General features: G+C 47.3%; 2 protein-coding genes across 5 annotated transcripts in view; one reads left to right on the forward strand and one right to left on the reverse strand.

The window, feature by feature from the left end:
- niban2a (niban apoptosis regulator 2a) overlaps positions 1–20,768 on the forward strand; it is a 25,660-nt gene extending 4,892 nt beyond the window's left edge. The window contains exons 2-14 of the mRNA XM_083670653.1: positions 343–473; positions 2,204–2,332; positions 2,455–2,560; positions 2,776–2,943; positions 9,058–9,173; positions 13,857–13,961; positions 14,180–14,342; positions 16,035–16,222; positions 16,667–16,822; positions 16,994–17,107; positions 17,251–17,358; positions 17,624–17,735; positions 17,910–20,768. Coding sequence (XP_083526779.1) covers positions 343–473; positions 2,204–2,332; positions 2,455–2,560; positions 2,776–2,943; positions 9,058–9,173; positions 13,857–13,961; positions 14,180–14,342; positions 16,035–16,222; positions 16,667–16,822; positions 16,994–17,107; positions 17,251–17,358; positions 17,624–17,735; positions 17,910–19,060 — 2,747 coding nt within the window. The 3' untranslated portion in view covers positions 19,061–20,768. The remainder of the gene's footprint in view (positions 1–342; positions 474–2,203; positions 2,333–2,454; positions 2,561–2,775; positions 2,944–9,057; positions 9,174–13,856; positions 13,962–14,179; positions 14,343–16,034; positions 16,223–16,666; positions 16,823–16,993; positions 17,108–17,250; positions 17,359–17,623; positions 17,736–17,909) is intronic.
- Positions 20,769–20,834: 66 nt separating this feature from the next.
- Positions 20,835–26,654, reverse strand: slc31a2 (solute carrier family 31 member 2). Of its 4 annotated transcripts, XM_083669900.1 has the most exons (5): positions 25,339–25,653; positions 23,531–23,671; positions 23,055–23,121; positions 22,378–22,621; positions 20,835–22,048 (listed from the first exon to the last, which is right to left on the reverse strand). In XM_083669900.1, exons 3-5 carry the CDS (start codon positions 23,119–23,121, stop codon positions 21,883–21,885), a joined length of 477 nt encoding a protein of 158 aa, XP_083526026.1. In that variant the 5' UTR covers positions 23,531–23,671; positions 25,339–25,653; the 3' UTR covers positions 20,835–21,882. The 4 variants fall into 4 exon arrangements, with proteins under 4 accessions (XP_083526026.1, XP_083526027.1, XP_083526024.1 ...); XM_083669901.1 differs by lacking the exons at positions 23,531–23,671; positions 25,339–25,653 and adding an exon at positions 26,601–26,654; XM_083669898.1 differs by lacking the exon at positions 23,531–23,671.
- Positions 26,655–26,709: the final 55 nt, after the last annotated feature.

Here is a 26,709-nt window from a genome sequence, read left to right on the forward strand (position 1 = left end):
TCTACCAGGGGAGGCTGGTGGAGGTAGGAAATCGGAGGACGGGCTCATTGTAAAGCATGGAACGAAATGAGGAATGGTATCAAACAAGCGTGTATCATTCCTTATGAGGACGTACTGTTGGGAGACCAATTTTAACGTCACGGCTATTTTTCATAGAGACCTGAAGTAAAGATACAGTACATTATCGTCCTCTTGCAATGAGCCCGTCCTCTGATGTCTACCTCCACCAGCCTCTGTACTGTACTATACCGTGAATGCTTATGATACAGTATGTTAAAGTGCTATATGTCTCTATAGGTGAGTGAACTCTAACTGTCCTGTCCTCTCTCTCTGTCCGTCCAGCACGCACCAGGGAGGTGATGGAGAAGTTTGGTGGTGTGTACCAGCAGCAGTACGCCGTGGCCCTCTTCAACAGCGTCCGCTTTGAGATCGAGGGCGGAGGAGGGACCCAGTCCCAGCTCCTGCATCGCAAGGCAAGAGAGATAAGATAGATACCCAGCCTGGGGACAGCTAGGACTGTCACACTCTCTCAGACCTTCTGTTATTGTGTGTGTCCTCCTCCTCCTTCATCCCTCCATCTCTCCCTCCCAGATCTGTCTCTCAACCTATCTGTCTCACTCCCCTCTCTTCTACATCCTCCCCCTCCCATATCGATCTCTCTCCTCATCCTCCCATTTCTGTTTTCTCTCACACTCCCTCCGTCTGACTCTCGACCTATCCGCTCCCCGCTCTTCTACATCCTCCCCCTCCCATATAGATCTCTCGCTTCATCCCCCTCTTTCTATTGCCTTTTCCTGACCGTTCTCCCTATCCAAGTCTTGCTCAGGGTTCTGTGTATTCTGTGAGATGGTAAACACACAAACAGCTTCAGTGCTGTTTAGTTGTGTGTTCTACAGCTTCCTCCTACCACAGAGTCACTGGAGGGGAAAGTGGAGCGCATTTCACACATGAACAGTGATGGTGTTAAGAATGTTCGGGCTGCTTTCTCTTGTCTTTTCTGTCCACTGCCCTCAGTGAAGCCACCAGTCACAGACACAGACACAGACACAGACAGACACACAGACACAGACACACACACACACACACACACACACACACACACAGGCAAACACACAGACACACACACGCGCATGCACACACTCGCACTGACTCTCATTCACACACAGAAACAGATCGCACAAAAACCCAACTCACTGATTCGAACACCAACCTCTGCCAGTTAACACCTCCATGCACACAACAACTCTCTTCTTCTCCTGCTGCCCTCCATCCCTCTCTCCCCTTCTCCCTCCCTCTACCTCCCTCCCTCCCTCCTTCCTTCCTTCCTTCCTCAGTTGGGATTAAGCTGTTTGAGTTACAGTATTTGATCTAAGACAGGAAACCCAGAAACAAAGTGGGTGGTGTGTGGCTGAGTAAACATGATGGTGGTCGTGTGTTCTGGGCTCCGCCTCCACAACCACAGCCCTGTAGAAGCTGATTGGGCCTGACGTTCGCTGTCAGTGTCGGCTTCTGGCTGTCACATGTTCTCCGTTTCCACCAGTGGAGGCTGGTGGAGGTAGAAATTTGAGGACGGGCTCGTTGTAATGCCAGACCTCATTCCATTCCTCATTCCGTCCGTGCATTAAAATGAACCCATCCATCCAATTTCTACCTCCACCAGCCTCCAATGTATTCCACTGTATGTTACCTCTACTACTACTACTACTACTACTACTACTACTATTATTATTACTACTACTACTACTATTACTATTACTATTACTACCACTACTAGTACTACTACTACTATTACTATTACTATTACTATTACTATTACTATTACTATTACTACTACTACTATTACTACTACTACTACTACTATTACTATTACTATTACTATTATTATTATTACTACTACTACTATTACTATTACTACTACTACTTCTACTGCTACTACTATTACTATTACTATTACTACTACTACTACTACTACTACTACTACTACTACTACTACTACTACTACTGCTACTACTATTACTATTACTCCTACTACTATTACTATTATTATTACTACTACTACTACTACTACTACAACTACTACTACTACTACTACTACTACTACTACTACTACTACTACTACTGGTATTATAACACTAGAAGTAGTTATAATACCAGTGATATGAACTGTGATACTAACTGGAGGTGTTGTGTTGGGGTACCGTAGGACCCTCTGGAGGACAGGTCCATCTTCTCTGGCGCTCTGTTTCAGTACCTGGAGGAGAACAAGAAATGGAGGAACCGTTTCGTCTTCGTGGCTGACACCTACAACATCAGCTTCTACGAGAACAAAGTGGTAAGGACGGATTGGTCTCGTCTGAAAACAGACACAACCGCTGATGGAAACGTATTGTGTTTCCTCGCCCACACACCTCTTCTTAAAACCTCACCCTTCTCACCCATTGTCCTCTCTGACAGGCACACGAGAGGGGCCTGCACCCTAAAGGAGTCATCAACTGTGCTGGCTACAAGGCCCTGACGTCTATGGAGGAGTACCTGGAGCTGGTCAACACTAGCCTGCCTGGTAAGAGAGAGAGAGGGAGGAGAGAGAGAGAAAGGGGATAGATGATGGAAGGTTATGGGCTGGCCTGGGGCTGGATGGAAGGGAGGTTGGCATCCATAAACCTCTATAAAACCTTTAAACTTCAATGTGTGTGTGTGTGTGTGTGTGTGTGTGTGTGTGTGTGTGTGTGTGTGTGTGTGTGTGTGTGTGTGTGTGTGTGTGTGTGTGTGTTTCAGGTATAAAAGCCAAAGTAGGGAGCGGCCCGTTTGTGAAGTGTGCCACCCAGTTCCCTCTGATCCTGTGGCACCCGTACGCCCGCCACCACTACTACTGTGTGATGACTGAGAAGGAGCAGAAGAAGTGGCACGCTGTCCTCCAGGACTGTGTCAGACACAGCAACAATGGTAAGGACCACACACACACACACACATACACACACACACACACACGTGCGCAGGTGCGCACGTACGCACAGACGCATGCACACCCACACACACATACACACACACACACACACACGTGCACACATACACATACACACACACACACACACACACACACACACGTTTCGAGGTATATTGACTCATACAGTACAAGCAGTGAGTCAGAAAACACTACATCATAGATACCTGCCCCGTGGGAGGTTTGGAATGACAAAGAGATTAATATGGCAGGTAGTGAATGTGAACCTCCTCCAGAACCCTCAGCTCCACCCTGACCCAATTACTGCTCTTCTTCTGCCTGGTTGCCATTGTTCACAACACACAGACCTGGGTGTGTGTGTGAGTGTGTGTGTCACCGTTCATGCCTCTCTGCATGCCATCTCCATGAGCTGAGCCATCGGAGAGGGTTCAGACACAGTCTGGAATGTGTTGTTGGAGTCATGTTGTGGTTGTGATGTTGATGTGAGGTTGTGACCTGATGTTGTTCTTTGGGTACAGTCAGTGTTCCCGCTTCACACTCCAAGTCCTGGAGGCCATGCAAGGGTGGGGCCTGACTGTTCAAAGATATGGGGGGGAGGGAGGGAGGGATGGAGGGAGAGAGGAAGAGAGAGGGGGGGAGAGAGGGGGGGGGAGAGAGAGAGGGGGGGAGAGAGAGAGGGAGAGGAGAGAGAGGGGGGGAGAGAGACAGGGGGGAGAGAGAGTGAGAGAGAGAGAGAGAGAGAGAGAGAGAGAGAGAGAGAGAGAGAGACTAGTAGAAGTGCTATTATGATCTCCTTCCATTTCCATTTGCGTGTCAGACTGTAGCAAATCTGGATGGCCACCCACCCCACCCCAACCCCAACCCCCACCCCCACCCCCACCCCCATCCTAACCCCAACCCTAACCCCCACCCCCATCCTAACCCCAACCCTAACCCTAACCCTAACCCCCACCCTAACCCCAACCCCAACCCTAACCCTAACCCTAACCCCCACCCCAACCCCCACCCCCACCCCAACCCCACCCCCACCCCCACCCCAACCCCAGCACTGGGCAGAGGATGGCTTGGTGCTGATTGCAATGTGTAAACAGTGCGCTCCACTTACCCACTCTTTTGACAGGACGCCCAGACTCCTTTCAGGGAGAGAATCCCCACTTTGTTCCAGTTTGTATGCATTGTGCTGGGGTGTGTATTTCTATACTTCCATACCCCCATACAGCGTATAAAAAGACAACATTATTTCCAGAGAAAGTGAGAAGTAGCCTTAGGGAGGATAGGGATAGGACGGTGAAACAATAAAGCTGATTATTCATTGAGTGATATAGAGTGGGCGGGTGAGGTCACATGAACAGACTTGTTTGGATCCCACAGGCTGTGGTGGCAGCAGTAACAATAACAAAGTGATCACCGCAACATTATGATGCACAACTGGTCCTCCGACCGCATGTCAGCACCTTCCCATAATGCCCTCTGAATAAACACACACACTCCTGGCCACTAACACCACACCCTGGGAGGAGCTGACCCGTATAGACCTGCATTCACATCACACACGCGGGGTCAGCACACACATACGCACACGCAAACACACACACGCACACACACACGCACCACGCATGCACGCACGCACACACACACACACACGCACACACACACACACACACACACACACACACACACACACACACACACACACTATCACAAGGTGTTGACATGATGTTTGTTGGAATTAGTTTTCTAGGCTTTGAAGAGGTGTTCTCATAAGTCCTGTGGTTATTGACTTAAAACAGTAGTACCACGGCTCCGTGACATGGTTTGACTTAGCATAGTTGTTTCTCACAGATGCCACATTGTTGAGTATCACGCCAACACCACACCGGGTGGGGCTGAACACACACACTATGGTTACACTCGGCTGTCCCTGTAGAACTGTAAAGAAGAAACTAGAATCTTCTCCCCCCTCATTTGTCCCCCTTTCCGTAACCAATCAGTGCTGTTGCTCTCTCCCATACCTGTCCGGGCATGCTCAGTAGCCTTGGAGTTACTCCCCGTGGAACATTCCGTGTTCCAGCTGTGGGGTTCTACTGTTCTAGTCTGTGAATGTTCAATGGAGAGAGAGTAGTCATTATTGCAGCTTAACGACCCGATGCCTGTGGCTGTTATAGGAACACTGAGCTGGCAGTTGTAGGTCTCATATAAGGTTCTTCACATGTCTCAAAGTTGAAGTGGGCTTTTTCTGTTTTCTGCCTGTGGTTGTAGTTTGATGTAGCCTCTCTCTGGGCCTATTTGGGTTGCTTGATCACCTTCCTGGTCTTATGTATAGACAGTGGGAACCCGTCTCCTACCCCCCCCCCCCCCCCCTCTGACCACCCCCCCCCCCCCCCTCCGACCACCCCCACCATCCCTCCTACCACCCCCCCTCCCCCTTCTACCACCCCCACCCCTCCTACCACCCCCAGTCTCCACCATTGAGTGTTCTGAGGAAAGCCAGACCACAGGAGCACTAACTTCAGGGGCGATTAATGGTCACACACACACACACACACACACACACACACACACACACACACACACTCCACTGAGGGGCCCGTCATGTTTAGATAGGGTGTATTTGTGTGTGTGTGTGTGTGTGTGTGTAGTGTATGTTTCACACGTATTAAATATTACACCCTTTAAGGTAATTGCTGGTTGGGCTTTGACTATTTAGACTTGAGCTCCTGTACTTTAATGGTCATGTAATGGTTAACACAATAATAATAATAATGCTAATAGGAAATTGTATTGTGCTTCTAAAACACTTACAGTAGTGTGTGTGTGTGTGTGTGGGGCAGGGCAACAGGGAAACTACATGCAAACCAGTTCTTTGAGAGCAGTAAAACGCTTCCACAGCGTTTACACAGATGAGATGTTGAGGCGTGATACTGGCTGTATAGCATACAGGCACCATTCACACTGCCCCGATAAGTCCAACCACACACACACACACACACACACACACACACACACACACACACACACACACACACACACACACACACACACACACACACACACACTCTGCACACACTGGGCTTGCAATGTCGGTTGTGAAAAAGTGCTTTCCAATAAAACAGTCCTGAGGCTGGTGGTTTGCATCAGATCAAATTCAGAGGATGTATTGTCTGAAAACAAAAATACTTTGGCTTGAGTGAGGGTGTGTGTGTGTGTGTGTGTGTGTGTGTGTGTGTGTGTGTGTGTGTGTGTGTGTGTGTGTGTGTGTGTGTGAGCGTGTGTGAGCTTGGTCAGCCTGTCACTCTGAATGTTGGCCTATCGCCACGCCGGTCTCCTGCAGGGCGGGGCACCTCATTGGCAGTCAGAGTCAGCCCTCTGGACTGCCATCGGCCCCCAGGGAGACATCCATCACTGCTGGCTCTCTCCCTCCCCCGCAGCCATTAACACCCCCCCCCCACCCCTCTCCTCTACAGACCTGTGCCACTCCCTTACATCGCTGTGTTAACCCTTAGGAGACTGAGGGAGCGATAACTGCAATCCCTTAGGAAATCTTGATGTGCGCTTACGTCTGCTGTTTTGTCCCTCTGTTTACCTGACAGTGTGTGTTTATCACGGTGTGTTTACCGTAGCGGGGGTTAGGATTGTTTACCGTAGTTGGGGCTAGGGCTCACCTGCCCGTGCTGTAACGTGGTCATCACATGACAGGAAGAGCGTTTGTTAAGATGGTGGTCAGAGTGTCTTTGATGTGTCAGGTGGCGTATTGACACTGAAGGACCCGTCACCTAAACCAGCCATACCTGTGAGCAAATGGAGAGACAGACACACACACACACACACACACACACACACACACACACTGGACATGGTGTGAAGCCTTGGGAACTGGGATCTGGCTGTTGCCAACGTCACGCCAACCGCAGTGGAGAGTGAGCCAGAGAGGGAAATGCCTCAAATAAAGACCATGGTAAATGCTACCACATGTTCTATTTTTACAGAGCTACGCACACGCACACACACACACACACCCACACACATACACACTCTCTCTCTCCCATGTCCGCTGCTGTGCTGGATCTCCTCCCCTGATCTGCATTAAGACACAGGGCTGTGGGAGAAGTAGCACTTTCCAAGACTGATAGGAATGGTTTCTTTCTCTTCTTCGATGGCCTCCGAGCGTAACGTTATGCTTACCATGTGTGAGTGTGCATATTCGGAAGAATATGTTGTATAACGTACATACTGTAGTGTAGCATCGTTCACACTATTCCCCTGCTCCTGAGAGGTTCAGTAATACAGTGTGAGATAATTGTGTTTTCTTAGAGATTAGGAAAACAGGCCTGTCTTAGAAAGGGGTGTGTGTGTCTCTCTCTCTCTCTCTCTCTCTCTCTCTCTTCCTCTCCCTTTCCCTCTCTCTGTCTCTCTCTGTCTCCCTCTCTCTCTCCCTTTCCATTTCAATTTCTCTCTCCCTCTATCCCTCTCTCTCTCCCTAGTGACCCATTTCTCTCTTGTCAGCTGACCCGTGTTTCCAGTGTGTTCTCATGAGAGCCAGTGCCAAGACAAACCTGCTCTGTTTCACCCCTCACCCACCATCGCAGGGTTGGCACAGCGGGCACTGGGGCAGGGAGAGGGCTTCCTCTCTGCCCCCCCCCCCCCATCTCCCCCTCCCCCATCTCCCCCCATTTTAATTTCCTGTCTTTGTCAGGTCCTCCTGAGTCAGACAGACAAACCTACAGCCAAAACATCTGGATAGACAGACTCAGAGACACACACACACACAAACACTTGCGACACACTCGTGACACACACGCTCGCTACACACATGCGCATGACTAAACAACATCACAGACCCGCTCACACTCAAGCGTGCATTTGCCATAATTTTGACCCCTGTGAATCAGCCAATGTTTTTGCAGCTTACATCAGATGATATTTGATCCCAAATATGGATTGGTTTGGCCAGAGCCATATATAGACGCTGGGATAGGCTACAACTAGCATGGCTCTCCTGTACACACAATCCTTGTTGGCCGCTAAGCTAAGTGCCAACCTCTGTTTCCACCGTTGTAATAGCTTCTGACCAGGGGAGGCTGGTGGAGGTAGAAATCGGAGGATGGCCCCATTGCAATGCATGGAATGGAATGAGGCGTGGTGTGATATGGCTTGATACCACTCCTCATTCCATTCCATGCATTACAATGAGCCCGTCCTCCGATTTCTACCTCCCCCAGCCTCCCTTGCTTGTTATGTTTGTCTTTTGGGATTCATGATTCGTTAAGTAACTCATGGCTGCTTTGTGTGCCTGTTATTGACTTGTATGTGCACAATGCTGCTGGTGTTGACATTATTCAGTGCTTTGTACATAGCTCTCTCCTATTCATAATGGCAGAAGGCACACCTGCCTGTGGCGTTATCTTCGTTATCTTCGTTATCATCTACCTCTCCACGCGCCAGGCCGTGTCCCCTCAGCAGCGGCCTCGGGGGAGGCGTAGTAGGAGTCTTATCCCATGAGACACATCGTGACCTTGAACGGGTGTATTTTTATCACATAAACAAACCCACATGATGAGGGCCTACTTCCTGAAAACAGACTGTTCACTGCCGAATCCTCTTCAACTGCCATTGTCCAGGCCGCACTTAGGGAGGGGCCGTCACCGTAGTAACCACACAACCCCTGCGGTAGCTGTGCTCTCTACTTCCTGTTTTGGGGATGACACAACTCGCTGAGAGCTGTGGTTCCTGTGTTGTCCCACAGTCCAGGAACGGTTACTAAATATGCAGCGCTGTCTGACATCCAGTTTTTTTACAGGACTATTCTTGTAGGGGTGATGTTGATATGTTATGTTTTAGCAGTGAAATCATTGAGCCTCTGAAAAGCCTTTTGAAAGCTTCAAATATCAACCCAATCGCTTACCGGGCTCACAATGTTTTAAGCTACTGTTACCTCACGTAGTCAGTATCACACCAAAATATATAGACTACATCAAACCCGTAGTGGAGAACATTCTGTCCTTACTGATACAAGACATACCGAACATCACCACAACTGCTTCTACAGCCGCTCCCTCCACCTTGTCTCACTCCCTGCTCTCGCCCGCCCCCCACAGGTCTGTCAGAGACGTGCAGGGTGCAGACCCCAGCCTTCACGGATGCGGTGCGGCTTCACAGGCAGGCGCAGGGACACTACGGCACGTGGGACCTGATGTGTGGAGAGCCCCCACAGGTGAGAGGACCGCTGTTTAGAGATGCCAGAACTAACTGTTCTCTACTGGATTTGATGACATGTCATTACAAGGCTAGCCTTAACAGTTTAGATATGTTTTGTGAGGCTAACACCGTTGTTTAGTTCACAAATAAGACCTTAGGTGCTGGATAAATGTGACATCAGGTCAGGCCTGGCCTTAGTTAAACCTCTTGAGCTGCTGTGATGCTGATGGATGTGGAGGTCTGGCAGTCAGGAGTGTGTTGTTCAGAGGAGGGGTTGTGTGTGTTTTTCTGATAGTACAGGTGGGACGGAGAATTCAAACCCTCCCCCTTGAAAAAGCTCTCTCAGGGTTCACACACACACACACACACACACACACACACACACACACACACACACACACACACACACACACACACACACACACACACACACACACACCCCACCCCTCTCCATCAGACAGTAGATTTACAATTGTCAATATCATGGTCCTAAAAGCTGTCCTGAGGGGAGGTGGTATGTTTACACAGCCATATTAGGAACATATTCACATAGACGTTTTTTTTATTTATTTTTTTATTATTATTATTTCTTGGAGTGTGGTAGTCCCACTCGTTTTTTTATTGGATAGAGTTAGAGGAGAATGGCCATATGTGTGCACTGTCAGCTGTGGTGCTAGACCACTGACCCACCCCAGGCCACTCACACAGACCTTCTGCAGGACCTCACCACCAAACATCAGGCTTGAATGGACATCTACTGTATGGACAAGAACCACAAACATCTGTTTGGCTGTTGTGTTCACCTCAAACATGCTGGAACGCATTTGAGACGCTTACTCAAGTATGTCTAAACCAGAGAGGGCCAACTTAAGCCCTGGCCCCAAGTCTATAAAATCATATTAAAGGACTGAGTTATGGCTAGATTTTCTGTTAGCCAAGGCTAAGCTGTTGAATGCCAGCACACAGTGGGAGAGATACCGAGTGAATTTGCTCTTCTTTGTTCTCAGTGATTTAGTAGTAGGAGTAGTCAAGCCAAGTTACACCCACCTGTGATGGCGTTCATCTGTAGACCTTGTGTGTGGTCAGCCTTTGTGTGTCTTTGGGTGTGTTGTTTATTAAGAATGCCTGTTTTGGATGCCGTGCTACACAGTCGCCATTAGAGGAGAAAAAGATCAAAAGCTCAGGGCACAATTAACACAGGCCACTATCTCTCTGCCCCTGTGGCGCTAGTATGATGCTGTGGACTGCTGGTGACCTTGGTTAGTTAGTGTGTGTGTGTGTGTGTGTGTGTGTGTGTGTGTGTGTGTGTGTGTGTGTGTGTGTGTGTGTGTGTGTGTGCGTGCGTGCGTGCGTGTGTGTGTGTGTGTGTGTGTGTGTGTGTGTGTGTGTGTGTGTGTGTGTGTGTGTGTGTGCGTGTGTGTGTGTGTTCTCAATTGACTCTCCTGTAGAGCCCATATGACTCACTCACAGCCACAGACACTTGCATACTTTTACACACACAGACTGGCAATGAGTCAGGACCTCAGGACACACACACACACACACACATACACACACACACACACACACACACACTTGAGCTCTCATCTCCTCTCTCACTCCCCCAGTGAGGCTCCCCCTTAGCCAGCCATCACACAGGCCACCCTGGGGATCTCACCCACAGAGCAGGCCTGGAGAGGGGCCAGGCACAGAGTTCTGTTTAACCTGACCCACATCTCAGGCCTTTTAATGAACCATAGGTAACCTAAGCTCCATGGCATGCTGTTTTAAAGAGCTTTTAGCCAACTTGTGGGCTGCCTTGTGTGTCTGTATCTTCTTTGCCCTCTTAAATGAAAACTTGGGTGGGGCCCGACTTGTTTGTTCCTACTTCCATAGAACTGTCATGTCACACTTGTTTATTTTTAGTTTATTTTCATATCGTTCCATTGGAACTTGGACTTGTTCACCCCTTTCTCTGTCCTGTCTATGAATGAACAGACGCTGTGTGTGTTTATTATGGTCATTAGTGGTCAGGTGACATGTTGCCCGTGAGTGTATAGTCCTGTTGAGGCGTACTGGAGGTGCTGTGGGGAGGTAAATAAAAGGGTATTGAGCACAGAGAGAGAGAGTGTGTGTGTGTGCGTGTGTGTGTGTGTGTGTGTGTGCGTGCGTGCGTGCGTGCGTGCGTGCGTGTGTGTGTGTGTGTGTGTGTGCATGAGTGCGTGTGTGTGAGTGTGTGTGTGTGTGTGTGTGTATGTGTGTGTGTGTGTGTGTGTGTGTGTGTGTGTGTGTGTGTGTGTGTGTGTGCGCGTGGGTAGTGGGTAGTGGCACTAACCTCTTTCCTGTCTCCCCCTGGCTAGTCTCAATTGCCCCAGTGTGTGTCCGCACACACGGCCACACAGGAAAAGGGGGGCCGCGTGGCCAGTGTTTTTGCTTCAGGGTGGGGGGCAGGTCTGTTTTTGTTTTTCTTTTGGAGGTTCGGGATCGTACAGGCCGACACCTGTACACCACACCCACCCAACCATGTCGTCATAGAAACTAGACCAGGAAATGGGGCCATCCAGTGGCAGATGACACCTGTGAAGTGTATGATGGATGTGATGTGTTTTAGATTACCAGTGGAGGCTGGTGGAGGTAGAAATCAGAGGACGGGCTCATTGTAATGCATTGAATGGAATGATAATGGAATGATAATGGAATGATAATGTGATTATCAGATCAAAATCAGAGAGCAACACAGGTGAACTACTACAGTAGTACAGATGAGTGCAATCTATAGTACATAGTCCAGTCTATCGTACACAGTCCAGTCTATAGAACTATAATCCAGTCTATAGTACACAGTCCAGTCTACAGAACTATAGTTCAGTCTATAGAACTATAGTTCAGTCTATAGAACACAGTCCAGTCTATAGTACACAGTCCAGTCTATAAATCTATAGTCCAGTCTATAGTACAGAGTCCAGTCTATAGTACACAGTCCAGTTTATAGTACACAGTCCAGTCTATAGTACACAGTCGGTTCAGTTTATTAGGATCCCTATTAGCTTTTGCACATCCTCTTCCTCGGTCCACATAAAACATAAAATACAGAACAGTTATAGACAGAACAGTTATAGACAGAACAGTTATATACAAGAACAACATGAGATAATATTGCATTCAAGATACAAACAAGATAAGAGAGTCATAGTGCACAATGTTCAGACACCAAGAGACAACAATAGTTACGTCTGAGCCAATCCTTTTTCCGCAATCCAGTGTTCTAGATCCAGTGTTCTAGATCCAGTGTTCTAGATCCAGTGTTCTAGAATGAACGTTGTGGAGATAATGGCATACAATCGTACTCTTTGTGCTCAGTGGAGCCAGCGACTTGTTTACTTGTAACTACTGAGGGGAACTAACTTGTATTCATTTTGTGATTAACCCCTGAGCTTCTGTCAGCCCACATAGCTGTTGACTCGGCGTAAACAGCCGGACTGCATGGTGCTCACAGCCATATTTGGTGACACCAGCAGGTTTGGTTATAATTGTAGTCATACGTCAAATACCTCAGGCCTGGTACTGAAGACTGTAAATGGTTCAAGTCATTAAAGTAAGTGAATTTTTAGTTTTTAATTGTTATTAGGATCGTCATTAGCCTTAGCGTCAGCTAATCTTCCTAGGGTCCAACACAGAACTAAAAAGACAAAACAAACAATAACATTAAGACATTACAAACAGTTGACAGGTACAGTAGACATTACACAATGGGAGGTATCAGATGTCTGTCATGGTGGTTATGTTCGTTGCTAGTATACACTAAATTTGTGTGTATGGGTTGGGCTGTGTGTGTGTGTGTGTGTGTGTGTGTGTGTGTGTGTGTGTGTGTGTGTGTGTGTGTGTGTGTGTGTGTGTGTGTGTGTGTGATAGAGAGTGTGTGTGTGTGAGAGAGAGTGTGTGTGTGTGAGAGAGAGTGTGTGTGTGTGTGTGTGTGTGTGTGTGTGTGTGTGTGTGTGTGTGTGTGTGTGTGTATATATGAATACATTTTTTTAGATATGACAGATCAGTGGCCAAATGGTGTCCTATTGCACTCCTGACTTTCTTTAGTCTTGACTCCATCGATGTCAGACTGAGGACATCACCTCACCCACACAGTACATGTGTATAGAACGCCCATGAATACGATGAGATTAGCTTTGTATCCGTACTCTATAACTATCCTCACTGTACCCTTTCAACATCACTCCCCTCTCTCCCTCTTACATAACACTCAGGGATTTGTGTACGAAACCCACATATGAACACGTACCCATTATTCATGAGGCTGCCTCTGAAGTCTCCTGTGAAGTGGTTATTAGGCTCAGCCGGCTGACAGCACTGTTTTGTTTTGTTTTGTTTGAAGTGCAACAAAGACTAACTATGACACTACACCTGCCATTTCCTGTGTTGTGGAAACACCCAGCGCGAACAACAGGGGCTCTAAGTGACCTACGCTAAAATGCAAACCACCGGTTCCTCTTTTTTAACCGTTTGGTCGTTCGTAGGATATGTCGAGCCATAGTTTGTTACTGACGATAGTCTGACATGTCCTACCTACACACACTAAAAAAGGTGGTTGATACAGTAGGTGATTGATATGTTTTTCCTTGTGTGTGTGTGTGTGTGTGTGTGTGTGTGTGTGTGTGTGTGTGTGTGTGTGTGTGTGTGTGTGTGTGTGTGTGTGTGTGTGTGTGTGTAGATCCTGGCCAACCTGGTGATGGAGACCCTCCACCCTGAGCTGAGGAATCTGATTGCTCCTCGTCTGAAGGGGAAACTGCAGCAAAGACAGAGGAACTGGATGCTGGTGAGTTCTCCACCTCTCTCCATCCATACCCCTCTCCAGGCATCACACCTGTATGTGGGGAGATGTCAACTCACCTATCCCTATAGCTTTTACCCCTAGCTGTTCATCTTAGCTCGGATTCATAGCACTATGTTGTTCAGGAATTCACTCCTAACCTCTCTCTCTCTCTCTCTCTCTCTCCCTCTCTCTCTCTCTCACCCCCTCTCTCTCTCCTCCAGATCTCTGATGCAGTGTATAAGCAGGTGTTGTCTCAGACCAAGGCTCAGTATCAGGCGCTATCACAGGCTTGTGAAGCACAGCGCCCCCCTCTGGACGCCGCGCTACGCACAGACATGGACCAGATCATAACCTCCAAGGAGCATGTCAGCGGGAAAATCCGCGGTAAGACACACACACACACACACACACACACACACACACACACACACACATACACACACACACACACACACACACACACACACACACCCTCTTTATCCTGCCACACCCTCTGAACTCAGTGATTGTGAAAACAGCACCAGGAGACACTAGGAGACACTCCTTACACCTTTCACAATGTTTTGTTTTTCTAAGCTATAGCAGTTTTGCAGTCCAGGCTACGTGACATGGATTGTAGTCATCATTATGTGGATTTCGAATGTTTTCCCTGTAATATGAAATCCTATGCTGTAATGTTCCCATAGGGAGTATCCATGGCAAGACTACTGTTTGTCACATTAAGAGGCTGTGGTTGTCTGAGTGCAGGGTTTATTGGCACAGTGAAGCTGTCAGACCAGTCATTGAATAAAACTGTGGTTCTGTGGCATCATGTTTCTGCAGCATTTGTATGGGCACTTGGCACTAGAGGGGTCCTCTGCTGTGCCTGAGTCTCACTTTCCCGTCTCACATTTCAAACAAGTCCTCCGCCACTCTTTTCTTTAGTCTCTCCGTCTTTCTTTCTTTTTTTCTTTTTTTTTTCTCTCTCTCTCTACCTCCTACTCTCTCTCTCTCTCTATCTCTCTCCCTCCACTACTCTTTCTCTTTCTTTCTCCCTCTCTCTCTCCTGCATTCCCCCCCCTCTCTCTCTCTCTCCTACACTTTCTCTCTCCTATACTTTCTCTCCCTCTCTCTCTCTCTCTCTCTCTCCCTCTCTATCTCCCTCTCTCTCTCACTCTCTCTCTCACTCTCTCTCTCTGTCTCTCTCTCTCTCACTGCACTGTGGTCCCTAAACTCCCCCAGCCTCTATCGAACCAACCCCACCATGTGTGAACCACTCACCTCCCCCAGCCTCTGTCTATCGAACCAACCCCTACGTGCACATTCACTCTCTTCACTCTCTTCTCTCTCTCTCTCTCTCTCTCTCTCTCTCTCTCTCTCCCTCTCTCTCTCTCCTACACTCCCCCTCTCTCTCTCCTACACTCCCCCCCCCCTCTCTCTCTCTCTCCCTCTCTCACCCGCCTGCCCCACCAACCCTCCAGTACCTTTCTTATTTGAGCAGTCAGCCAGCGACCCTCCCACCTAAAAAAGACTTGGCACAACCACCCGTGTTTTGTTTCCCATGGAACAAATGTGGACCAACTGCATTCCATCTGCTCTACCGGAGGCTCTAACCTTACCCCTCTCACGCTGTACACTTGAGACTGGGCTGCACAAGTCCAGTCCAGTATCAAAACGGTTGACACAACTTCATTAGACACACTATGTTAGGCCCATCATAGGCCTAATAGTTTTTTGTTTTTTTTAGAGCTAGGCTTCCTTAAATGTGCAGCTGTACAGTCACATGGTGCATAACATGTAACATATGCCATTTAGCTGACGCTTTTATCCAAAGCGACTTACATTGCAATGAGTGCATACGTTTTTAATGTATGTGGTACCAGCGGGAATCGAACCCGCAACCTAAGCGTTGTTAGCCCCACCACAGAGTACCAAAATGCATGACTTACATTTTGGCCCTTTTCCTCAACACTTGGTCTTAGTGATTCCTGTTGGCCATGTTCTGGGTGATGCTTGGTTATGTTGTGGTCTGGTGGTCTGAGGTGTGGGTGTTTATTGACCAATAGTGACCATATTTCTCCATGCCCCCCTCCACAGCGCTGGTGTTGCCCAGGGCGGAGCAGCTCCTGAGGGGCAACGTCCAGCCCTACGTCAGCTCCATCCTGGAGGCCCTGATGGAGCCCACCAGCCGAGGCTTTGCGGAGGTCAGAGACGTCTTCTTCCGCGAGCTGGTGGAGGTCAGCAAGAACACGCTCAATGGAGGGGGAAAGGACAAGCTGGGGGAGGTGAGAGGTTCACACACACGGTGGGGTTGGTTCGATAGAGGCTGGGGGAGTTTAGGAACCACAGTGCAGTGAGAGAGAGAGAGAGAGAGAGAGAGAGAGAGAAAGAGAGAGAGAGAGAGAAAGAGAGAGAGAGAGAGAGTGTAACTTCACTGAACAGACTGTGGACTGTGTTAATGTATCTTTGCTTGTACCTCAGATTATCGCTTCTTAATTTCATTAGTTCGTCTTGAGTAGTTTTGAGGGTGACGGGTTGTTTAAATGCCAGCACAAACTTTCAAGGGAATTGGAGGTCAGTCCGGCAGTGTCCTTGGTGCACTCAGTGACTGTTCGATAAAATCGACTGTACGTCTTAGCAGATTGATTTCAGTGCTCTCCTTTTTTGCCAAGTATTCTCACCTCTCTCCCCCCTCCCCTCCTGCCCCCCCCCCCTCCCTCCATCTTCAGCACATGGAGAAGGTCTCCATGCTGGCGTTCCACCCGGTGAAGATGCAGAGCTGCTATGAGAAGGTAGAACAGCTGAGTCTGGAGGGGCTGCAGCAGAGGTTTGATGTCTCCAGCCCCTCCGTGTTCGTCCAGAGGGCACAGATCCTCATGAGAGAGGTGAGACAGGGCTGCATTTTGTGACAGAGGTGATTGCCCCATCTGGTGGTGAGAGAGGGTATCACATATACACAAAATGGAACCGTTCATGGTTTACGTGAGCACCTGGAAGAGGATTGTTTTGCTTTTGTCATTTTCCTCACAAACGGTCACTCTCTTCCTCCCTAACAGGAAATGGACAATGCCGTGTACACATTTGAGCAGCTTCTGCACCAGAGTCTGGATGACAAGGGAGGAGAAGACCTGTTCAAGACCATCCAGCGCTGTCAGGACAGAGTACTGAAGGTGAGTTCAATAGAGAATGGGATTACCAGACTTACCGTTCTGATCGATTGAAATGAATGACATATTTGATGATTCGGAAATCGATGAGTCATCAAGCAAAATACTCACCATGTTTGTCCTCTGCGTCTATCCGTCCCTGGCAGAAATATGATTATGACAGCAGTACGGTGCGGAAGAAGTTCTTCAGAGAGGCTCTGCTGCAGGTCATCATCCCCTACATGCTGAAGCAGCTCTCTCCCTCCTGCTCTCCAGTGAGTCTCTCTCATTCATCACGGTCTTCACTGTTTCAGTCTCACGCGTAGTCACAGTGCCTCGCCCCTTTGCTCACCAGAACTGTTCCTTACGACACCACACTTTTTTATCATTCATCACTCCATTTCTTTCAATATCCTCCTCTCATTCCCCCCCCCCCCCAGCCTTCCCTTACCCAGTCCTAGCCATTGTGTCTTACAGTATCTGTTAGAGAGAGTAACCCTCTCTTCTTTCCTCTCCTCTCCTCTCCTCTCCTCCTTCCAGGAGCTCCCTCGCTTCCAGGAGCTGATCTTTGAGGACTTCTCCCGTTTCATCTTGGTGGAGAACGTCTTTGAGGAGGTGGTGCTGCAGTCTGTTACCAAAGACATCATGATGGGTGAGTTCACATGCATAGAGGAGACACAACTTTCAACGTTTCGAGTCAGATTTGGCAGATTATTTTCTGTGATTTAGCCAATTGGAGAGTCCTGCTGCTTGATTTGAGCGTGATATACAGTAATTCAACTGTTAGCATGGCTTTGACCTGACCCTACAACCTCTCTCCTTGCAGCTGTGAAGGAGGCAGCCGTCCAGAGGAGACACAACCTGTACAGAGACAGCATCATCTTGACCGACAGCGACCCTAACCTGCACCTGCTGGGGGAGAACTCCTCAGTGGACTGGGCTGCCCAGTTCGGAGGTGGGGGTGATGGCGATGAGCCCGATCCGGGGTCCCTGGGCGGTCCAGGGGGGTCCAGTAAGAGGCGCAGGCAGGTGGTCTCCATGATCCAGCTGGATGGGATGCCCCCGCTCCCCTACGAGTCCTTCCTGGAGGTGCCTGGGGTGGACCTCATCCCGGAGGAGGGGGAGGTGGAGGCGGCGACACTGGGGGTCAAAGGTCAGGACTTGGAGGAGGCAGAGGAAGCGGAGGCAGCGGCGCTGGTGGTCAAAGGTCAGGACCTAGAGGAGGCGGAGGCGCTGGGGGTCAAAGGTCAGGACCTAGAGAAGGAGTCTGAGGAACCAGAGGAGCCTGAGCTACCGGGGTCCCCCGACAGTGTGCTGGGGATCCGTGACCTCATCAACCCTGTGGTGGAGGTGGAGCTTCCTGAGTCTGATGAGGAGGAGTCAGCGGTCCTGACCAATGGGATGGAGACGGAGGCGGTGAGGGGGAAGATCATGCTGGAGGACGGCGAGGAGGAGGAGGTGACGCTCATCACCACCGTGGTGGAGCACAGGAAGTCACCGGAGAGAAGGAGCCCACCACAGGAAGTGGACGAGTTGCTGGCAGGAAGCCGCAACCAGGAAGTCGAAGAGGGCCTCCAAGATATCAAAGAGGAAGAAGAGGAGGTGGAGGAAGAGGAGGGCGAGGCGGCCATCGAGAACGCCATACAGGAAATAGAGATAGCGGTGCAGGAAGCGAACGGGGAACGGATAACAGAGTGCTCCATGGACTCTGATGCTGAGCTGGCCCCGCCATTGGCTGAATCCAGCCCTCTGCGCCGCGACGATAGCGGCTTCCAGTCGCCGACCAATGAGGCGTTAGAAGAGATCGATGCTCAGCCAATCATGGATGGTCTGAAAGGGGACACAGTGGCAGATCCAGGAGAGGTGGTTGTGGTTTTAGAACAGGGGGACACTGCCCTTCACAACAACTCAGAGACAGGGGACGGCTTCGCTGAGAAAACAGCAGAATACACCACAGACATTGTATGTGAGATTTGAATGGGAAGAAAAGGGAAGAAGAAAAAACATTATTGTTGGTTTTATCTAAACTGAGGGTTAAAGTTGTAGCTTTTTGATCCCTCAACATAGTTTTCTGGTTGATATTGCGTACCGTACCGTACATGTCTCCAGATGGCTCTCCTGTCCCGTCTCATACATCTGGGATCATTTAGACTACTCGCCAATGTGTTTATTCAATAATTGTCTCTTAATTTCTTGATTTTATCATACTATAAAATCTTAAAATGTTAATGTTTCTTTCTGTTCCTCAAACCTTTGTGTATGACACTGAACCAAAAGCATCTGTAGCACTATATCCTCAGATCCAGTCTGGTCACCAAAGTAATGGAGGAGGTTGAACTGTACCAGTCACTATTGAGAGAGGGATGTGGGGATAACCACATAACCACAGGTGCATAAACACATTACACTACAGAGGCCCTCCTAAAGAGAAAGTGAGGGCTATTTATACATGTTCGCATAGGTTATTATGGGCACAAGCATTGGTCATGGCATGACCTCTTATTGGACGCTAGGGGGCGTTGTTAACATGTTGTTGATGCAAACAGCTCGGTGGGATGTTTGAGCCTATACAGGGCTGTTGTAGTTTTTGTTTGGCCTGTGCAGAATGGCTGCATTGTCAGATTTTGCTTCTTCATTTAGCATGCTTTTTTTCATATTGTTTGTCTTGTCTTTACCACACTTGTGTAAAATTATCTTACTTTTAATCATCTAGATATATTTTATCTTAAAAATGTGTCAACTTTGATTTGTTTTCACTTTTTTATTTTCACAAGTGGCCTTATTGTTTCAAAACTAGATGATTCCAGTGCATACAGTCCAGATTGCATGGCACGTGCTGAGTAACTGTGTGTGTGTGTGTGTGTGTGTGTGTGTGTGTGTGTGTGTGTGTGTGTGTGTGTGTGTGTGTGTGTGTGTGTGTGTCCGCCTAAACCTTTTTTAACAGCTACTGCAATGGTAAATGGGTCCTTATTATTGTTTAAGGGATTTGCTCTGTAGACTTGATTGTGACGAGCCTGAGGAAATGAGCTCAGTGAGACGTCCAGTCATGGAGCAGGCCCTTGTGTACCAGGTGGTGTTAGCTGGCCTGTGTGCAGTGTCTGACTTGCTTATAGTGAACAGATCAGGAGAGAGCTTTATAAGCTTTGTCACTGGATTAGGGCATACTGCATAGACAATCATTCATTGATAGGGCATGCTCATTGCTCAGTCTGTGAGAGTGTCTGGTCTGAATGATTGACAGCAGGTTAAACACCTTGTGGTCATGAAGAGGCAACTCACTGTCCTCTTTTCTCAGATAAAAGTAGGAATGGGAAGATCTCTGTCAGTGTGTTTTACAAACCATTTTTCCTGTGTACATATTTGAGGCACATTAACCTGGCTGAGAGTGTGTAGCCATACGGAAAATAGGTCCCTGTCCTCCACGCTTGTAGACCATTTCTACTGTTTCCTTCTTCTATTTATTTATTATAAATACTGTATGTGGTGGTTCCCACCACCCTCAACTATATACTTTATTGTATGTGTAAAGCCTTGTGCAAGAGCTTTGAAATTATTATATTTTGTTAAATGTATGAGAGAGTATACTTATGGATAAATAAATAAGTTGAAAGTTGAAAGTTTCCTTTTCTCATGTGTTGTGTCGAGACATATCAACATAGTTCAAGCTGTCTTTTTCCACTCGAGACTCACCATGTTGTATGAAGATAATAATAAAAAATAAAAAAAAGAACAATAACACAAGTTAGTATTTATTAAAAGTTACAATAAACATCACTAAAAACACAACAGTAGAGAGCACATCTTCATAAAAGGTCACTACGGAGGAGGACCCTACTAAAAGTGGTTCATTTAACAAGATAAAAGCCTTATCAGCATAGTTATCTATTTTCACAGTTCATGTTTATCATTGAGTCAATTTGAACTTACATTACATACACACAACAAAAACATTTATGTTCATACTGATTACATGCTAGTAGCATAATTCAGTTCAATATTCATCTATAGGAAGAAAGGCACTACGGTTAGGGTTTTTCTATTGTGACTTAAATGATCAACAAAAGCCACATGACCCTCATCTGTTGTCCTCTGACCTTCCTTTAAGAACAACCATCTCTTTCCCAACAAGACTGACATATCCAAGTTTACAACACTCAATCACATGCTTCTGTTCTGTTAAGGAGATAGCTCCACTGTACATGTAGTTTCTTGTGACTAGTCTGCTATCTGGACATGCTGTCAGTTCCCTGTGCAAGTCTGACCTTGGTAGTTTGAGAATACACCTTAGTCATACAAATACTAGGTGACAAGTTTGATCAAAGTGGACTGAATCCCTTCACAGATTCATGGATATGCATAGTCATCGTTCAAATGAACACACTTGTCTTGGACGCAAAAATGTCATGGGACATAATAGATTATAAAAGTGTGATAAAATCATTAAATCTTGACACGTGATAAAGATGAGTCACACTGTAGGGAAGTCTCCTTCTTCTTCATTTTGAATTTAATATTTTCACACCTCTACAGTTTTAGGATCATTTAAAGTAGGGAACAAATCCTGGAACTACCCTCCACTTCAGGAGTACCCTATTCACATGCATCACGAAGGTCTTAACTGCTCACAGGGAGGTCTATTGCACATCTGAGTGCACTGAAAAATCACCACAGGAGGTTTCTAAAGGTCTGTCTGTCACTCAGAGAGCGTTCTTTGACCGACAGATACAGAAAATAGGAGTTTTCTTCTTTCTTTCTTCCTCTTTTCTTCTTTCATTCTCTCTGTCCCCCTCTTCTGTCTCTCAGACTTTCCCCAGTAGAGGAAAAGCCAGGAAGTATCCAAGGACGGAGCCCACGATGACGCCCAGGAAGATCCAAGTGTTGTAGGACATGACGCACAGCATCAGCATGTAACCCAGGGAGACCTGCAGGATGTGGAGGACGGTCTGGATACCGTGGTGGAGCCAGCTGAGGAGGAGAGAGGGAGGAGAGAGAGGATGAGAAGATGAGAGGATGAGTTATGCGACTGATCAGGCACACCGTGACACTGTTGTTGACGGCGTTCCTGATATGTGATTCTGTTTGTTTGTTTGTTTGTTTCTATGACTTCATCTGACAAACATTACAGGCCTTTGATTGATCAAAGGGGTGAAGCAGGCCCATTGCAGTGCTTTCTCAGCAGTCATGTTGATGCAGTATTCATAGAGAGCTGTGAGACAATGGAAGGTCTACCGACCAGCCCCTGTGTATGTGTGTGTATGTGTGTGTGTGTGTGTGTGTGTGTGTGTGAATCTTACCTGTTCATGGGGCTGGGGCTGGGCTGTTCCATGGGGGCCAGAGATGACTCTGAGGGGCTGCTAGCTAGCGCTGCCCTGCTTCCCTGACACTCTGAGGAGGTGGAGTGGGAGGAGGGGGAGGGGAAGGGTGGAGGGAAGGCAGGCTGGGCGGGCTGGCAGCGTTCTCCCAGCCAGACCCTCCACACCTTCAGCAGCTCATAGAACACGGTCAGCAGGAGGACCACGAACACAGACAGCACCATCCCTGCGGACACAAACAACACAGTGACCACACCGCTCATCGCGTCTGGCCGCCATGACAGGGCCTTATTCCCCCGCCATTAACGGTGACTACAACACAGCACCGTCTGTCTGGCTCAGTGATGTCATCACAGCAATGCGACTCGACAACAACAGTGATCAAAACTAATCTCCTCAGCTAGAAGAGAGCAAGACATAAGTGCACGTGTCACACCGTTTGTATACGTCTCACTCTCTCTCTGCAACAGGCATAAACAAGCAAGTGGATTTCCCATCGACCACACAGGTTAACCTCTCCTAATGAACGCCCTTCACTGGCGCTCTCTAAACACTAAGTGCACACTGGTTCTGAAGCACTGTCATTACTGGGGTTACTGGAGCACTCCCTACCCTGTGTGGATTTTCCCCAGGGGGGATACAAGGAATAGCTTGCCTACCTGCTGGTCCATGCACGTCCCAGAAGTCAAACAGCAGCGTCACGCTGCTCGACGCCTCAAAGGTCATCTGTAGGAAAGAAATACAGCCTAGCGTAAGTTTATACAGTACTGTTATACAGTACAGTATACAAAGTCATGACAGTATAGTATAAGTCAGCGGACCAGAGTTACATTCAGGACGATGCAACATACTAAAAGTTGGAGATTCCGTATATTTTTATTTTACTGTATTTTACTGTTATTTTCTGTCATTACTTGTAATGTTTATATTTACGTTGACATTTTTGTACTTATTACACTATATCGTTGATGTTGATTGATGTTGTAGAGCTGCTCTGCCTCAAGAATTTCGTTGCATTGTACACTGGTATGTGATGTAACGACAAATAAACCTGAAACTTGAAACGTGAGAGAAATGCCACGAATAGAGAGAGTGTGTTTCATACACAACAGGCTACATTTCCCTCTGAACGCACCACAATGTTGTGCTCCACTGAACGCAGCCCAGGTGTCAGCAGTGGTCACTCCTCTCCCTCCAAGGTCACTGCAGCCATTCCTGAGACCTGGCCAGCTGCAGTGGGGAGCCCAGCCTCTCTCTCCCTGTCCAGCTCTGCCTCCTGTTCCATTGTATTATGATTACATTCCTGCTACACCACACCCTTTTGAACTACCACAGTCTTTGCTTTATTATTACTCTATTATATTGTATTGTTGATTTATTGATTGTTGTTGTACGAGGAGCTAGATTCAAAAAGCATTTCAATATATCACTTGCCACTGTAAGAGATGTACGTGACCAATAACATTTGATTTGATTTGATTTGACACGTCTCTATGTTACTTATGATCCATGACCTGCACAAGACCTCTTCAGTGACTATTCTACCGTTCATCAGTCCAAACACGGTGCTCGTGGTGCACGCTACTGTGTGTATGATTCAGCAACTCCTCAACAAATGGACTGTGATTTTCATGGATATCACCTTACAACACTGCATATACAATATTATGAGCGGACTTCAATGGAACTGAAGATGCCTCTGCCAAATCAAAGGTGTGTGTTGTCGAGGTACAGCACGTGTCTCAACTCCTGCTCAGGGTGTGTGACTGACAGAAGAATGTGCTTTGTTCTTGCTGCCCAGTTTCTGCCAGGCTCCTGCCATGCTGCCTCTTTCTGCTTCCTGCTAGTCCCCCACCTGTCCATGCTCCTCCACCGCCATGTCGAAACATGGGAGCTGCACAACACAGCACTTACTGTGTGTCATGCTTCCTTTTTATGTCATGTGAGAACACGTAATAAGGCGAACTCTGGCTCTACCATAAGGGGAAATCATTGCTTAGGGAAGCAGATCAAGTTAAGAAAAAAAAAAAAAAAAAAAAAAAAAAGGTCAGTGAAGACCCTCCAAATCTTGTTTTCTTTTCTACCTCTACAATCGTTTATTTCCAGCGTTAAAGGGTGTATCTCTTACAATCCGAACCAGACAGAGTGGCCACAATGCTATGTCTGTCTTAGAGGCAGCTTTTCTTGAGTCAGCAACACCATAGCAAGACCGCCTTGCTGTCCCTCGTGAGTTAATCAGCCCGGTGTGCTTGTCCAAGAGCCTTCTGTTTACCAAGCTTCATGCTTGTCTCTGAAGGCCAGTGAAGGAAAAACACAGTATGCACAATATACTGTTTTTCAGGCTGGGTGACTTTTCCAACTGAGGTAGGGAAATTGAATAATCTTTGCCCGCTACATCCACATGTTAGACTTTTGTAATTTATATGAAAACAAAGCATACATTGTCTAGTTGTTGATTGATGTAGTGACATTGGTAACAGTACATGTGATGTAAGCCTTTGTGTAGGCTACGATTGCAACCAGGTGCTTCTGTGCCGTACATAATTAAACAACAGCATAATGTCACTTAGATAGATAGATCGAGACAGCGCTCACATCACAGAAAGTAGCCTAGTGTTAATTCAATGATTGTGTCTTTGTGTATGTCTCTCTCCCTCTCTATAATAATATATGCCATTTAGCTGACGCTTTTATCCAAAACGACTTACATTGCAGTGAGTGCATACATTTCTCAGTATATATGGTCCCAGCTGGAATCAAACCCACAGTTTAACGCCATGCTCTACCAAACTGAGCCACAGAGAACCATTGTATAAATAGCTTTGGAATTTATGTAATGCTATTTAAAAAAAAAAAAAAAAAAAAAAAAACGGACTTACATACTGAAATGACAAAAAAACAAGTATTCATGTCGGCTGCAGCAGGATGCAAAACACAACTTACAGACATGATCAACTTGGGAGCAGACAAAGAAGCAGAATTTAAAGTGATATCCTCAGCAGCTTTGATTCCCCATCGGAGACGAGAACGAACAGATCTTGTTTTAACGGGAAACTGAGTTGCATTCCGTTTCCACTCGACAGTTACTGTGGGCACAGATTCTACATCTACTACAAGTACAACAAGCCAACCACATCAAATCAACATCCACTTCGGAACAATATAATGAGGCCGCCGGCGTATGACGTTCTACAGAGACACAAGGGCTGATGGGAGATGGAGTTTCGCACTCATCATGGAGTAAGACGCCCCTTGTTAAAAGTCCATTGTAGACTTATCTCGGAACCCAGAATTTGAATGGAGAGTCTGACTTAGTGAGACTAATTAGAGACGAACAAAGACAGTTATATCTGTTTACAACATGTTGTGTTAAACATGAATCATAATCATAATAATACATGATAACTCAAAAACAAATTATATGTTGAAGTGCCAGCAATGCAGCATAGGTTTACTGACACAGCAGACATGACGATATAACGGAGCAGAATCTGAATCTGTCATGTCATTGAATAACATGTACAATCCGTTGTTACACTAGTAGTAACACAAAAACAACATATTACACACATGAAAAGGTTTTGTCTAGAAGACTGGAGAAAATTATCAAATCATGGACTGTGCAAGTCAAATCGTATGTTAGAGATGCCCGCTGGTTTTGCGTGACACATTGTAACTCAACATTATATCCTGACTGGTAATAATGTAACAAGCAACGTTACACTTGTTGTAACAATGTAACAATTGTATGATTTGCCCATTGGAAACTGTCTTCCCGTTACGTTCGCCGCCCCGACCAATGGAATCAAGAGGAAGTCTCGACGTCGCGGTGTGTGGAGTAAGCTGTGTAGCAGCTAGTCGGCTAGTCTCGCTAACGGTGCTAACCTCTTCCACTAGCACTGCCTCATCTCGGACTTGGAGGGGGGGGAGAGGCTCCAAAAATGGTGATGTTTGCGGTGTCATCGACGGTTTGAATACCCTCCCGTTTTCCAGAGAACTGCCACGGAAGAAGAGGGATGTGAAAGACGAAAGAAGTCACACCACCACGGCTACTCTTTGTTGATTAGCTCCGTCAGCAAGCTGAGCTGAACCTGATGGAGTTCTTCCTTGTCCTTCGGAGTTTATTGATGCGTCCGTTTAAAGACGGGATATCGCGAGTGAGCACAAGAGCAGCTTCGTGTGTGATTCAAAGTAGATGGACTTACAGATGTTTATAGCAAGTGCATCAACGACCACTGCCCTGGTATCCATCCATCCAGTGGTTCACTTGTCAGCTGGCTAATTATCTGGGGAGTTAGCTGTTGTTTACCTGCG

Source organism: Argentina silus (genome assembly GCF_951799395.1).
Source record: "Argentina silus genome assembly, chromosome: 5".
NCBI classification, from domain to species: domain Eukaryota; kingdom Metazoa; phylum Chordata; class Actinopteri; order Argentiniformes; family Argentinidae; genus Argentina; species Argentina silus.

Excerpts from the sequence above, each read along its gene's own strand:
- slc31a2 (XM_083669898.1), bottom strand. Across the intron at positions 22,622-23,054 it reads GGACGTGCATGGACCAGCAG|GGATGGTGCTGTCTGTGTTC; the intron begins GTAGGCAAGCTA and ends TTGTGTCCGCAG. Across the intron at positions 22,049-22,377 it reads AGCCCCAGCCCCATGAACAG|CTGGCTCCACCACGGTATCC; the intron begins GTAAGATTCACA and ends TCTCCTCCTCAG.